The 15838-nt window shown below is 38.6% G+C and overlaps 1 protein-coding gene across 5 annotated transcripts in view; it reads left to right on the top strand.

Annotated features, from left to right (window-relative positions):
• The window catches only part of AKAP7 (A-kinase anchoring protein 7), a 147776-nt gene that overhangs the window by 55716 nt on the left and 76222 nt on the right, over nucleotides 1-15838 (top strand). For all 5 annotated transcript variants that reach the window (XM_082730938.1, XM_082730936.1, XM_082730935.1 and 2 more), the window contains exon 6: nucleotides 8019-8131. In XM_082730938.1, coding sequence (XP_082587064.1) covers nucleotides 8019-8131 — 113 coding nt within the window. The remainder of the gene's footprint in view (nucleotides 1-8018; nucleotides 8132-15838) is intronic.

Below are 15838 nucleotides of genomic sequence, written 5' to 3'. Positions count from 1 at the left end.
TCATAAGCTTCTCCTTCAGAACATGAGTTAATGTAGATGAAAAACGACATGTGGTTTTCACACCAGCAAAAACTCTTCTTATCTCAAGAATGATGTTTCCATAACCAATACCCTGCAGTCTGGCTAAGCAATAGATTATATTGCTAATAGGAATAAAAAACCAGTACTAAGAAATATTTTTCCAAAAGAAGACAGCAATTTCTTTTTTCCCCTATTTTGGTCAATATAGAGAAAAATACATTAATAACAAATTATATGTGCTTTGTGACAAATATTATTTAAAACAGTATTGTGAATAGATATCCATCATCGAAGATTTCAGGCCCAGTGAATAATGAGAACTATTGGGTCAAAATTCAAAGTAACTGAAACCTCGGGGCTCTCGGATGGCTCACGATGGTTAAGCATCTGCCTTCGGCTCAGGTCATGATCCCAAGGCTCCTGGGATCGAGCCCTGCTCAGCAGGATGTCTGCTTCTCCCTCTCCTTCTGCTGGCTGCTCCCCCTGCTTATTAAAAGTAAAATAAATAAAATCTTAAAAAAAAGTAACTGAAACCAGTAAATAGAAAAATATTAAATCTTTGCATTTGATGACTTTGTCATATCAAAATAATATGTGAGACTAATGTAGGTAGTAATGAATAATACAAATGCCTACTATTTTAACTTCTCTTAATGCTTCTTTCCTTATATCTTTTGTATTTTTGGGTAGTTCTGAACATTGCTGAGTCTTTTTCATTGGGCCCAGATCTGTCCCATGAGATGGTAAACTCTGTGAGAGCAGGGCCACGTTCGCTGTCATAAGCAGACTGTGTGTCTAGCACATGTGGGAAGTGCTCTGTAAATAAATGAAGAAATGAATTTTTGCTTTCACACCTTCATGCTGTTTTTATTTTCTGGGTTGATATGAATATATTGCTGAGTAATATGAATATATTGCTGCTATCAGCAGTTCTTCTTTGTGATAAATTCTTCAAGTACTTGATGACCTAGAAATTATGCCCTGGATCCGTCAATCAGATCCTAGAAACTTAAGTAAGTGAACATCACTGTATATGTTAAGCCATCAGACATTGCCAGTATTTGACAACTTTTGACTCATAAAAATGATGGTTTTGCATGATTTTAACTCTAGGTCTATTTAAAACAGTTACCGGTATGGTATAATAGAGAGGACCAGAGCTGGGTTATGATGGTAGTTGAGGACAGATATACCTGCTTATAATTTACATGAGCCAAAAGTTGATAAGTTTAATTGTAATAGTAGTTGTTATGAATACACTATTACCGTTTTAAAATATGTACATGCTGGACTGTTGTCTTTCTTTTTTCACTGCCCAGCCTCTGAACTCTTCCCCACTGTCTCCCATGTCACGTACATTCTTCCACAGTTTGATTTGGTGCTAGGAACATGATCTTGCTTTAGTCTAGACTTTGAATCAGAAGCTAGCACCTTGAACAGAGAAGGACTGTGCAGTATCTGTTCTGGAGCTGGGTTATGTCATCAGTGGCGGCCACCACCAATGGCAGGCAGGTGGCAGCAGTTCTAGCCTGCTGTGTGCTGTAGATGGTCCCTGCGTTGCCAGCTGGAGCAGGGGGTGGTGCCGTGTACCTGTCCTCCACCATAGCTCTAGACACCTGTTTGGCTTCCTAGCCTTCCAGCCTGGTTTTCTAATCTTCCCAGTATTTTTTTCTTACTTTTTTTTTTTTTAAAGGTTTATTTATTTGAGGGAGAGAGAGATAGAGATAGAGATAGAGAGAGAGAGAGAGAGCATGAGTAGAAGGGGCAGAGGGAGAGGGAGAGAATCTCATACTGACTCTAAGCTGAGTGTGGAGCCTGACAAAGGGCCCCTGACCCTGAGATCAGGACCTGAGCCAAAACCCAGTCAGGTGCTCCACCAACTGCACCTCCCAGGTGACCCCTGCTGTTCTTTAGCTTAATTCAGCCAAAGTTGCCATTTGTTGTTTGTAACTAAGAACAGTGTTGTGTTGTGTTTTTTTTGGTTTTTTTTTTTTTTTTTCATTTTAATGGTCCATTGCTTGACTCTTTATTACCATAAAAGGGAGAGGAAAAATCATTTGCTGCTAGTGACTAGCAGTGAAAGGTTTTAGGACATGCCCCAAATTTATAAACGGTGATCAAAATGTCACATTGAGCTCATATTAGCATTTAGTAGATATTATGAAAGTAAAATAACAAACTAAGATTTTGAAAATATGGGGATAATATTTTGAGATACTAAGTTTTCTCCTTGTATTTCTTGTATCCTTTGTTCTGTGCCTAGCCACCTCTGGGACGGTGGTACCCATGTTCTCAGAAGAGAGAATATAGCAAGAAAAATAGAGAAAAGGCTTTGGGATTTCAACACCTGAGCATAATGATACATTTTTCCCGCTTTGATGCTAGAAAAGATTCCCAGGGTCAGCGAAGAAGAGAGCTGGAGGCTAAGGTAGAGTGTGAGTTCTTGCCCTTCCATCGTCTCCTGAACAGAACAGCAGAAACTCACGTCAGTCTGAGAGCAGGAGTGACCCTATGCCTTGCTCCTGGGGTGTGTTCTTAGAGCCAACGAGCCAGAATTCACTGTGCTTCCAGAGTGGCAGTGGGGATGAAGCAAGGGTGGTATTATGTAATGGATGGCCTTAGGAGGTTCTGACCCTTTTCACCTTGGCCCTGGGGGATTGTTATTTTTGTATGCCCAAGAGAAGCAAGAAGGTGGTAGAGGGCCTGAGACAGGTCCAGTGAGTTCCTGCTTGCCGTGGTGTGGTGTGGTGACCAATAGAATGAAATCTTGCATACCGGAAAGGGCACAGAAGTGGCAGAGTCATTATATGGGAACGAGGGAGGGTCTAACTGCAAAAACCAAGCACGGCTTATGTTTCAGGAGATGCCAGATGTTGACCCAAGAGCGAGGCGCTACACTCCCATCTAAACCACTGTGCACCCCATTAGCTACCTCCCCGTCAACTAAGATACGGTCCTAGGGAAAGAGGGGAACACTTTGAATTGCCTGAGGCAATTGAATCCACCAGGAAGAGATGTAAATTCTAGCTGAAATATAGACGAATGAAGAAAGTTACTCTTACACATGAATTTCCCTTGCTTAAAACTGTCAGCATTTCCCACCATCCCGAGAATGAAATCTGAGGGTTTTGTCTTGCCCCATGATATTCCTGCGTACTTCTCTAAACCCATTCTGCCTCTTCCCCAAATGCTGACTCACCCTGCTCCAGGTAGCCTGTCCTTTTTACTGTTTCTGGACCTACTAAACATTCTTTATAAGTACTTTCTTCTGCCTCGAGTCCTCTTCTCCGCGCAGCTGGGTAGCTTCTCAAACATCTCTTCAGAGTGGGATTCTCAGACCACCGTATCTGACATAGCAACTCTTTTCTTCCACGTCACTTTGTAGATCCTTCGTGTGCTTTATTTTTCTCCAGATCACTGATCAATACCTGACAATATATTTATGTATTTGTTTGTATCCCCCAGCGTGTGTGGATGTTCTGCAAGGGCAGGGGATTTGTTCTGTGGGTTGCCGTGGTTCCCACACCTGGAACAGTCTGTCAGCAATCATTTCCAGAACGAATGAACGGATGATGAGATCTGAGTTGGCCAACTGCTGTTCCTAAGTGCTGTAAAAATTTTAAAATAACCTAACCAGATTTTCCCTTTTACTTAAATTTTCTTAGAGGGGTGCCTGGGTGGCTCACTTGGTTAAGCGTCTGCCTTCGGCTCAGGCCATGATCCTGGTGTCCTGGGATTGAGCCCCGGGTTGGCTTGCTACTGGCAGGGAGTCTGTGTCTTTCTCTTTCCCTCTGCCCCTCCCCTGCTCACACGCAGGCTTTTTCTCTCAAATAAATAAATGTGTAAATCTTAAAAACAAAAACAACCAACTTGGAGGGGAGAAAGAAGATTTTAGATTCTTTTTTTTTTTTGAAGTTTATTTATTTCAATAATCTCTATACCAGTATGAGGCTTGAAGTCATGATCCTGAGATCAAGAATTGCATGCTCTTCCACTTGAGTCAGTTATGCCCTCCCAAGATTGTCGATTCTTCACATAGAGGGCAGCATGAATGTTGTAGTCAGGTAGAGTTGAGTTCAAATTCTATCCTCACCATGATGTAGCTCAGTGATCTTTGAGAAAGCTGTGAGCATTTCAGAGTCTCAGTTCCTTCATTTTTAGAAATGGGAATAATAACTTACCCCTTAGGGTTATCTGGAGGAGTACATGATCAAGCATTGCTAAAACACCTAGCACAAAGGTAATGCGCAATTCAAGCAGGTATTGTTGAATACGCACAGATACCGTCGAATACACACAGATGCTAAGCCTGTGCAGTCACACCTGTGGGTACTGAGCTCATTAACTCCCAAGTCTGCTCCAGGAGCTCCTCTCCTGGGAGTAAGGTCCTCTTCCCTGCTTTTTGTCCTTCCTGCCGCCCAGCATACTAGGAAGGTATCATTGATGCGGCTAATAATTATGTTGTTGGTAAAAAGAATGCGTCCATTTGAATTTTCTCCTGCGCAGGTATTTCTGTTTGGAAACTCTGCCCTTTTCTGTTATTTTTATTAGTTTTGCGTGGACCAGTCATTACAGCAAACCCTTCTTTTTCTGAGAAAGGATAATGTTGTATCTTTGTTTTGTTCACTCCCACATCTTTTTTGTTTCGGGTTCCCATTCCAAAAAACGGAATACTTACACTATGTAAAAAATAATTAGACTGGATGGAAATATATTTGGTTTTGTTTTTAGCCAGGTATTTCTGGTTATAATTCTGTGTATCATTAGTAATTTCCGGATTCCAACATAATTGGTGGTTAAAACTAAAGCATTCTTATGACTAGTATTTAGTATTATATTAAAAACATCTTTTATTTTTTAGGACATGTTTTTGGAAATATTAGGTAATCTTCCACTAGGTTCATGATTTTTAATTGTTAGAAAAATTAAAGCATATTTAACATTGCTAAGAAATAAATGAATTTAAAAGGAACAATTCATTAAACATTTGGATAGGAGGTGGTTTTATTTTAGATTCAAAGACATTTTTTACCTTATATTTCATCAGTTTCTATTTTTTAATGAACACTGTTGGCAGGATTATTTTTACTGAAGGGACCCCTCTCTGTGTGTTTTTTTGAAGACTGATTTTTCGAACTTTGTTTTTGGGTAAATGTAGGAATTCTTTTAGAAAAGGGAAAGGTATTTAGAAGCTCATGTGTAAAAGAGGGGAGCTTCTCTGACTGAAACCAGCGTGTGTGTGGGCATGGTGGAAGGTGACAGAATGCCCTGCCTTACTCTTCCTCATTCAGTTGCTGGAGCAGCCTTTGTACCCTTCACTGACCTTGGCTTAAGCTGGGGTTTTAGCTCGCTTGAAACATGACCAGAGTAGAAGTGATGGCATCTGCATTCCAGTTCCTTCTTTACTACTAACAAAGAGGGTGAATTTGAGCATTGGCTTCTTATGTTTTAGTTTTATTTATTTTTAAAATTAACTTGGGTATTAGCCCTACCTGATTTGGAGGCAGAAAGGACAAATGAGAAGTTGTTTACCAAAGATCTTTGAAAAGTATGAATTTTTCATACATAAAGCAGAAAATTCTACTTGTGCATTCTACATTCTACTATGATGCTTGTGTACTTGTAATAATATTATATTGCTAATGTCTAGGCAGTTATTCTGCTTATTTAATTTAAAAAAAAATTTTTATTCCGAAGTAATACATGCTCATTGTAACCACTCAAACAATATACAGGTGTGTAAAGAAAATGTTACTCATCTTTTCTATCCCTATTCAATGTCAACCCTCATCCTACAGTAATTTACACCATTTTTATGCTAATAAAACGTAGAGAATTTATCTTTTTTAAGTAAGCCATGGAATCATATTATTGGTACATTAACCATGCAACTTGCCTTTTTTCTTAATAGACCATGGGCATCTTTTCTTATGGTAGTCCTTAGTATGCCATATGGTAATTTAACAACCATTTCTTTATTGATGAGGTTGTTTATACTTTGTGTGTTTTTAAGAATTGATATCTTAAATCTTCTATATAGAATCTTGTGTGTTAAAAATTTTATTTTTGTGTATTTTCCTAGAACTGAATTTGCTGGTTCAAATACTTATGAAGTAAATTAAAAAAATTATTGCCCCATTCTATTGGTCAGAAGCATGTTCCTCTCACACTCAAGGAGAGGAGAGTATATGGGTGGGGACATAAGGTGGGAGGAGAAGACCATAGGTTCCGTCTTAGTATTTGCTTCTCACAGTAGGATTAAGTCATGTTCTTGTAATGACAAGTAAATCTTTAGGAGAGAATAAAAAGTCATTTTAAATCAGTGAAAAAAAAATTATTGCCTAGATTATTTTATGTCATGGTTGTGGCAACTCTCATTCCCCAGCAGGCATTATTTCTTCAAATATTTCCTGTCTTCCTCTTGCCTCTTTTTAGGGACTTAACTTATACATATATTAGACAACTTGCTGTTACCCCACATTTACTGCTGTTCCTTCTTTTTTCTTTTCTTTTCCCTTTTCCTTCATTGCCATCTCCCTTTCCCTTCCATTTCCCTTTTGTTTCCCTTTCCTTTCTTTCTCTTTTCTCTATATTTTATTTTGTGTGGCTTCTATTGCTATGTCTTCAAGTTCACTAATTTTTTGTTCTACAGTGTCTAATCTGTCATTAATTCTATCCAGTGTATTTTTCTCTAGACATTGCAATTTTCATCTCTGTAAATTTGATTTGGGTCTTTTTTATATATTGCATGTCTCTACTTTTTGAACATAAAGAATATCGTCATAATAACTATTTTGATACTTTTATCTTCTGACTCTAAATTTGTGTCCATTCCCTTTGATGATTGATTTATCTTTTCATTGTAGGTCATATTTTCCTGTTCATTTGCATGCCTGGACATTTTTGATTAGATGCCAGACATTGTGAAATTACCTTGTTGGTTCTGGATAGTTTTGTATGCCTATAAATATTCTTGGGCTTTGTTCTAGGACATAATTAAGTTACTTGGAAACAGTTTTTTTGCTTTTGGATCTTGCTTCTAAGATATTTTAGATGGGACTAGAGCAGTACCAGTTCAAAGCTAATTTTTCCCCACCGCTGAGGGGAAAAGTTCCCCACTGCTGTTCATTCTACCCAGTTTCCCACAAATCTCAAAGTTTTTCCAGTTTGGCTCATGGGAACAGACAATTCTCCTGCCTCTGTATGAGCACTGGGCACCTTTCCCTCTAATCCTTTCGAATGTATTTCCTCATCCTCAGGTAGCTTCCTAATATATATGCGCGGGTCTATACTCAGCTGAACACTCTAGGGCAACCCTTTGTAGATTTGTGGGATTTTCTCTTTGTACAGGTCTCGCTTTTCTAGGACTCTTGCCCGTGAGCTATGGATACCTTTGCCTCTCCTACCTTCAGCTGTTTTTACTCAACCCTGTGAGATGACTAAGCTCCACCCAGTGAGGATGGTTTCTTCTAAGGATGTCAGCTGGGCAGTTGAAGGGCTCACCTTGTTTCTCATCTCTAAGGGATCATTGAGCTTCACTGCCTGATAAGTGGAGTGTCTTACAAACCATCATTTTATATACTTGGTCCTTTCATTGTTTCAGAGGGGAGGGTAAATCCAATTGCTGTTATTCCATCTTGGTCAGAAGTAGAAATTTTAGATATGGGTCATAGATAAACTAGTCCTTTTCTATGCATCTAGCCACCACTAGGATATTCAGTGAAAATCAGCATCATATCAGACAAACACTTATTACATTTCTTAAATGTTTTCTTTTCAAATTGTTGCTTTTGTGTGCTTAAAGTTTGAAATTTATGCAGATTTAATAATATCTTGTCCTATGCAGTGTGGTTTTAATTCTCTCTTAGAAAGTATTCCATACAGGTATATAAAGTAATCTTCATTATAAAGTAATTTGTTATTTTTTGAATTGCCATTTTAAAAATAAAAGATAGCCATGTGTTACAGTAGCATTTTTGTATTTTTATTTTCTTTAGAAGCTGCAAAAAGGACATTTCAAGAAAAGGGCATCTTGGCAGGAGAAAACAGGAGTTTCAAGCCTCACTTGACTTTTATGAAATTGTCCAGAGCACCACAGCTCCGGAAGAAGGTGGGTAAACATTTTTGTTATAAGCCCCAGTTTACCAGCTGCACCAGTCTTACTAAGCATGCTTGGGGCACGTGTGAGCTTTGTAGTGGTTCTTGACACCCTACCACTCTGGGTTGTGGGATTCCAAGTCAGTTTGTTTCCCACTCCCAGGGAGGCTGAGTTGGCTTGTGAGACTCCATGCAGGCTCTTCCAGCTGTGCCCTCCTTTGCCACAGGGGCTCTTCTTCTGCACCCTCTGCCAACATTAGCTGCATACTTGGACCAACATTTCCTGATGCTGCTTCTCTTGCCAAATTTGCTTCCTCCCTTGAAGAGCACTGAGGTAGGGCCAAGTACCATTTTATTGCTTTCTCTGCTTTTGGTTGTTTACAGCCTGCTGTCCTCCAGGCTTCCTCCTCTGGCCTGCATACCTGGTTCTGCTCACTGGAACTGGGTTCTTCATGGTGGGATGCACTTCTTTACCCCCCTTTATGCCACTCTTTCAAGATTTCCATAAGATGGCCTTGTGGTTTTAGTAGTTGTCTCCATTGAAGGCTTGGAACAGCTGTTCCATGGACTGGGCAGGAGGATAACTAAGGAGACCTGATCCCCCCATTACTTGAAAGTACTCCTCCCTGAGGATGGGCAGAAGTGACATGAACTAAGGGATATGTCTCTTGACCTCCCACATCTTTCTACCTTCCCAAGCCACCCCGTCCTCCCTCAGTTTAGAGTAACTTTTGGTTTTCTTCTGGATTTATGAGCTTTTCTCCCGGAATCCTAAGGGCACCCTTCATTGTGTTTCCCATTTCAGCCTAGGGAGCTTCTCATGCAAAATTAGGCATTTGCTGACCTGCTCTAATATACCAGAGTTTTGGAGATGGGCATGCAGATTAATGTTTGTTCCTGCTCTCCATGACCTCTTGCTACAGTTAAGACTGATTTGCAGCTCTATAAATGAAAGTCATGTTTATTAGTAAGTGGATCTCTTTTCTAAATTGGACACATATTTAACGTCTCTGTGCATGGAAGATCTTTCTGATCTTTAAAACATGTATTTGGGTGATTGACCATCCTGTGGTTCTGAATTTTCTACAAATTGTTGTGAATACCTTTTCAAAAAGATACCTTGCGTGTTTTTTTTTCTTTTGATTACTATGCCTCACATTCAATAATAACTATCTCAGGTGCTATTCCTGAATATTTAGGTAAAAACAATTTGTGTAAGAAACAGATTTAGACATTTGGATTAACAGCTGACAAAACTTGCAGACTGATGGTTAACTTCTTTACTCATTATCATTCTTGTTTTGCTTTCAAATGGATTGTCCTCTTCCCAGTGATTTCATACTTAATCACAGAATGACAAATCAGTGGTGAAGGTAATATCCACATTTTGAAGTGCTTCTTTCTCTGTTTGGTGTTAAATTTTACTTGAGAGCGCATAAGGACATTTATCAAAGGAGTGTTTAAACTACTCTAGAATATGAATTTTAATATTTTAGACTAAATTTAAATGATTCCTTGGCAGTTAATTTCCCAGAATCTGCTCCCTTATGTTGTAGAATGGGAATACGAGTCTTACAAATACGAAGTGGCTGATGTGAGAACCCATTCTTCCTGTTGCCGAGCCCTGTTGGGAATCCATCTTAACCCTTTCCCAGGCCCAGATTCTTCTCTCCCACTGGCACATCTAGTTCATCCAAATTGATTTCTCTTGTCACATGAGGAGCTCCCTGGCCCAAACCATACTAACTCAACAAATATTTACCACGCGGTTAATATGCACCAGACGTGGGCTGCTGGGCCCAGAGTTATGATCAAAAGAGAAACATGGGGCACCTGGGTGGCTCAGTTGGTTAAACGGCTGCCTTTGGCTCAGGTCATGATTCCAGGGTCCTGGGATCGAGCCCCAAATCAGGCTCCCTGCTCTGCAGGAAGCCTGCTTCTCCCTCTCCCTCGTCCCCTGCTTATGTTCCCTCTCTCATTGTGTCTTTCTCTCTGTCAAATAAATAAAATCTTTTAAAAATTTTAAAAAAAGAGAGAAACAGTCCCTGCCTGAATGGTATATAATATCTAAATCAGATTGTATTTCATTTAGATTAGAAAACTTAATCTTTAGAAAATAAGGTATGACCTCACTGCCTTTCAGTAAGCCCAAAATTTTTTCTTTTTAATAATGGAATGACTCCATTCCTATGTACTACTACGATGTCCAGTGTTTCTGAATGTGTAAGAAAGTATACTTTAAACATTGGGATTCATGTGTCAATGCCAAAGCTGCAGATTCCCACTCTCTAGCTTCAGATCTGGAGATGTACCTAAAGATTGTGACTTTTGATAATCCATCTGTGCCACGGGTGATTCTGATCCAGATTTTCTGTAGAGCAGTGTATTCAGAGAGAGAGACCTGCAGGTTTAAATAAATAACCAACATTTTTTTTTTATGCAGGAAGTCATTTGTTCCACTGTAAAAGTTAAAGCCAGTATGAAAAGGTAGCATGCATAAAAGTGCATTTTTATAATATGCTTTGTGATTTGGAATACAGATGATTTGAAAATTTGTGGTTCTTCAATCTCTTTCTTCTTAACTTTTTACCTTTTCAACTGTCCTTTCTCAGCATTCATTCTCTACTCGGTTTTTATTCAGGTTCACTTATTTGTAAGGGAGTAGACATTGGTGAAATCAGTAGTGGAATGTATTGCTAGTATTCAGCGTTGTTTAGATTGACAAAATAAAAGGAGAAGGAGAGAGAGAGGTAGGAAATAATAGGTTTTTATCACTCAAGTATTGAAAGTTTGTCTTATTTCAAGTACTTTCTTTTATTTTAAAAGTGATTTTAATTATTAAAGTATTAGGTGAATATTTGTCATTGTAAACAGTCCAAATAGATGCAAATCTATAAAATGGAGTATACAATTTTTCCTTCAGCACCACCCTACTGCCCCCTTCTTCCCAATATAATTTCTCTCTCTGTAGGTTACCACTATCGGTATATTCTCCCGACTTTTTCCTTTACACTACAAATGTATATAGGTGCAAATACCTGCATATAGTTTCTTTAAAACAGAAGTAAGTATACATTATTTTGATTTATCATAATTTATTCTCCACTTGATGAATAATTACATTAATTTCCATTTCTTTGGCAGCATAAAAATGCTGCAGTGAGATTCCATGTTCATTTTCCTTTGGGTAGACATGCCAATACATCAAAGAACCTATGGAGTGTCAAGGTCACAGGATATTATATATTTTAACTTTTCCAAAACACCATAAATTTCCTTTTAAAACAGTGGTCCCAATTTATACCTCCAGCCACACTGTATTAGAGGAACATTTGTCTGGATAAACTTGAGATAGAAGGACCATCAGAGATTATGCATGGTGGCTTGGTATGGCCCTTTGAATTGTGAATTAAGCAATTCCTGTAAAAAAAAATGCTGAAAATTCATATTCTTTAACTAAGAGGTTCATGCTGCTGGGATTATCCTAAACAAATAAATTTTTAGTTGAGATAAAATTGATATGCAACATAGTGTAAGTTTCAGGTATATAACATAATGATTTAAGATATGACTATATTGCAAAGTGATTACCATACTAAGGCTAATTAACACATCTGTCACCTTATATAGTTACCTTTTTGTTGTTGTTGTGGGGACTTTTAAGAACTTTCTTACTAACTTTCAAATATACAATATAGTATATCTTTTTTTATAATATAGTATTTTTAATTATTATCACCATGTTGTATACCCAGGACTTATTTATTTTATAACTAAGAAATAATTTTAAAGAAGAAATTCTTTGTGTATAAAAATGTTTACTGAGGAAATCATGTAATATAGGAAGTCCTATAATAGAGGAAAAGTTAGAAATAACTTCCTTTATGATGAGGGAATTTTTAAGTCAGTTATGCTAAATCATATCAATGATTTAAGAAGCTATTAAAATAGGCAATTTATAAGAATTGTGGAATGGATTAAAAATATAAACCATAATTAAATTTGTATAAAGATAGTTTCCTTGGGTTTGCCTTCAACACAGCTTAATGTACTTTCTTGAATTTTGGAGCTAAAATGTAGGCTCCCACAATTGCTCTTTTAGCCCTTATTTCTTCTGGTAGATCAGTGAATACAGCTGACCTTAATGTCACCTGGACTATAGTAAATACCCCTTGACACACCCAGAATTTCTCTCTTGGTTGGTTGGGGCTTTGCTTAGGTTCTGAGGAAGAACCTGAGGAAGATCAGGCCTTACAGGGCTGATCACAGAAATGGTGTTGGGCGAGTTAGAAGTCTCATGGCAACGGAGGGTAAAGGGAAGCCACAGATGCAGGAAACTTGAAGGTTTTCCATTATCTTGAGGAGTGTTCTTTGAGTTTCTGGTATGGATGGTGATGCAAAGTGAGAGTATCTCGAAAAGAGCTGATGGTGTCTCCCACAAAGATGCTCTGTTTTGAAGGTTGGCGTACTCTCTATATTTCAGTCTGACCTGCCAGAAGGCCAACCAGAAATCATTCTTTGTAGTGAGGAGATAGATACCGGTAGACTCCGAAGATACTGGTGGTACTATTGTCAGGGTAGATGTGATAATTATTAGTGAAAAGGGGTGCTCTGGGTAGAGAAGGGCCCTGGATCATTACAGGCCAGTTCCTAGGTGGTTAAGATGATCCACTCATTATTATTTACAGGAGGTGTAACCAATTATTCTGTAACAATACCTCACGTGGTACTTTTTTTTTTTTTTTTTGGTCATATACCGGTTATTTTTTATAGTCTAAAAAGCTGTTATCCATGCCAGTATAAAAAAATATTCAAAGTTTGAGTCATATCGGTCTGTTCATGAAGGTAAAACAGCTTGACATAAAAGGTGTGGACAGATGTCTGGTGCAGGGAATGAATGTTGACCTCCATTGGAATGGTCAGAAAGATCTAGTCTGAGGATTTCCCAGTGGTACTGAGTGTTGGCTTCAGAAGTCCCTAGGCTTCTGGGGTGCCAGCCTTTGGTAGTCTCCTATTTGTAGATAATACTATTCAGTAGAATTAACCAGAAGCCCCATGGGATGACCAAAAGTTCTATAGATTGTGATTCAGAATTTTGAAAGTACAGAAACTCCTTTCTCATCTCCTGGTATAGATCTTCCTCTGCTACAGGCTGGTATTCTGGTTCCCAAGCTTAGAACTGAGCTTGACTTTAGATTCTGAGAAACTTAAGATTTTTCTTGGCATTGTCTATTTTCCTAACACTAGGAGGCATTTAGTCACTGTGTTTTGCATATTCTTAGTTGAATGAAATTCTAGTAGGGTATATTGCATAAGAGAATATCGAAGGTAGTTATTATATATTTTAAAGCAAGTTTGATTATCATTGTGCTTTCAGAGTTGTGGTTTCATTAAATGAACGGAGCCTCAGAGAATCTTACTAAATTACCTCGTGTTTAAAATAGTAACTAAAATTCAAGAGTTTTTCTTGAAATATATTTGTTTTAGGTTGTTAGTCTGCAACTTGTTCACCTCTGTGCTTTTTATACTGCCCTTCTTTTAGATCTGTTTTTCTCATCGAGTGACCTTGTATTTCTCTGATTTAACCATTGCAATAACTGGTTGGTTAGAAGTGTGTGCTAACACTTGGTGGCAGAAGAAGACCAGTTTCAAATCAGACATGTATCTTAATGCAGATCCAGATTTCTCAAGAAATAAATGTGATCATGTCATGGATAAATCAGTTGTATTTAAGCATTAATTGTTCTCTGGCCTTTTTAGGTACATTTCCTGATCTGTGACTCTTTCAAATTACTCAGATAGCACTAAACTATCAAAGCTACAGTTTATTAATTGACTGACACTTCCTTTTATCAGCTCTTCACAGAATTAGACAATGAGAGAACTTCAGAATGAAAGAAATGATTTCCTTTGAAACTGTTAGTTACTACTGTCACTTAGATGGGTTTGTTTTGAATGCAGAATTTGATATGCCCAAAGCATGGGCAGAGGGGTAGACCCTAAAATGATGAGGCTGAGGGGAAGTAGGGAGAAGGAAACAGAGAAGTGGAAAAGGAAAGCATATGGATGCAGGTTATGTTCTGACAGTGTAGGTAAGGGGGAAAACTTAGCCTCTGGATTGTTTGGGGATTCAATATATAGGACCAAGACTGTAACAGAAATTTTCTCAGTTTTTAAAAAAAAATTATTTATTTATTTGAGGAGAGATCATAAGCAGGGAGGAGGGGCAGAGGAAGAAGCAGACTCCCTCCTGAGCAGGCAGCCTGATGCAGGACTTGACCCCAGGACCCTGAGATCATGACCTGAGCTGAAGGCAGATGTGTAACCAACTGAGCCACCCAAACACCCTTCAGGATTTTGTCAATTGTTAAGTGGGCTGGTATAAGTTAGTTACCCCTCACTTTCCTGGGTCTGCATCATAATGTGTCTTTAAAAGTGATTTTAAAACTCAGGAATACTAGTTTAGTTTAGGAATAGAAGACTATTCCTTCTTAAGGAGGTGTCTGTAATAAATTTGAAGGAACATGAGTTTTCGATTTTTAGCTTTGTTGTTTAGCATTGGGCAAATCTTATAACCTCTCTTGACCTTTGCTAACTCATACTTAAAGAAAGAGTTTAGTGTTACTGACTCCTGATTCCTGTGCTATTCTGAAATGTCTATAAGATGAACATTTTAACGAAATAGGAAAATTTGGCTCCACATAGAGGTTTTTTTGGTGTTTTTGTTGTTGTTGTTGTTTTTTAAACTTCAGATAGGTTTTCTTGTATGCAGAAAGGAGGAAAGTCTTTAAGTATAGGAAGATGGTAACAACTTAGATTTGGCTCTTTCCTTTATCCTGGAAACTGCACAGAGCAGTAGAGACAATGGGGAAACTATCATAAGCTGCATTTTCCGTGCAAGTAGGACATAGAAGAATTTGTAAAAAGCAAATGATGTGCAAGTACCACTAGAAGCATCGGGGACCAGCAGGACTTTCATGAGAAGCTGCTTCAGGATGCGGAAGACTATACAGGGAGGAACAGACCTCTAGGTGGCAGATGCAGAAATGATCAGGAAATTTTCATTCCCAGAGGCTGAGGACTCTACCCTAAGAAGGTAGAGAAATTGTGAAAGGGGGCCCAGAGGAAGTGAATCTCAGGAAGCACTAGTTTCCAAAGAGGAGAGAGTCCCTCCCGCAGCATTGAAGTGTCTCAGGTCTTGCAGTGGAGAGGCAGTGCCCATATTCAACAGAGTCCCTCCCTGGAGCCAGTGGGGAAGAAGCCTTGAGCAGAGGAGCCTGCGGGACTGCCCCGCCACTTCCTTTCCCCCTTCCCTGAAAGGGGGCGCTATAGGGATCCGCAAGTCTTTATTCTTCCAGCCAAAAGCTTGTCTCAAAATTTCCTTGGTACAAGATAAAGCAGATTGCTTCAGTAAGCTAGTCCTGAATCTCCCAACAACGAATGACTTAATTCCTCATGGTTTCTGGTTGTTTTCAAATTTCTTCATATGACCAGGTGCACTTAGATCTGAGGTTAGAGTGGAGTTGGATTTTTCTTAATTAAAATTCAGTAAACAAACAGAACACAGCAAACATCTCTTCATTTTAATGGTTTTTTAAAACTAAAAGTCCAGTGAAATCTGCCCTGAGATGGAATAATAATTTCTTCTGAGATATTCTAGGTGCCATTAGTCAACTGTGTCATCTACTGTGTGTCAAAGAGCACTATTTATAGCAAGTGA

This window comes from Mustela nivalis, assembly GCF_964662115.1.
Source record: "Mustela nivalis genome assembly, chromosome: 5".
NCBI classification, from domain to species: domain Eukaryota; kingdom Metazoa; phylum Chordata; class Mammalia; order Carnivora; family Mustelidae; genus Mustela; species Mustela nivalis.
The sequence above is the reverse complement of the archived record's forward strand: the minus strand, read 5'-3'. Positions and strand labels throughout refer to the sequence as shown.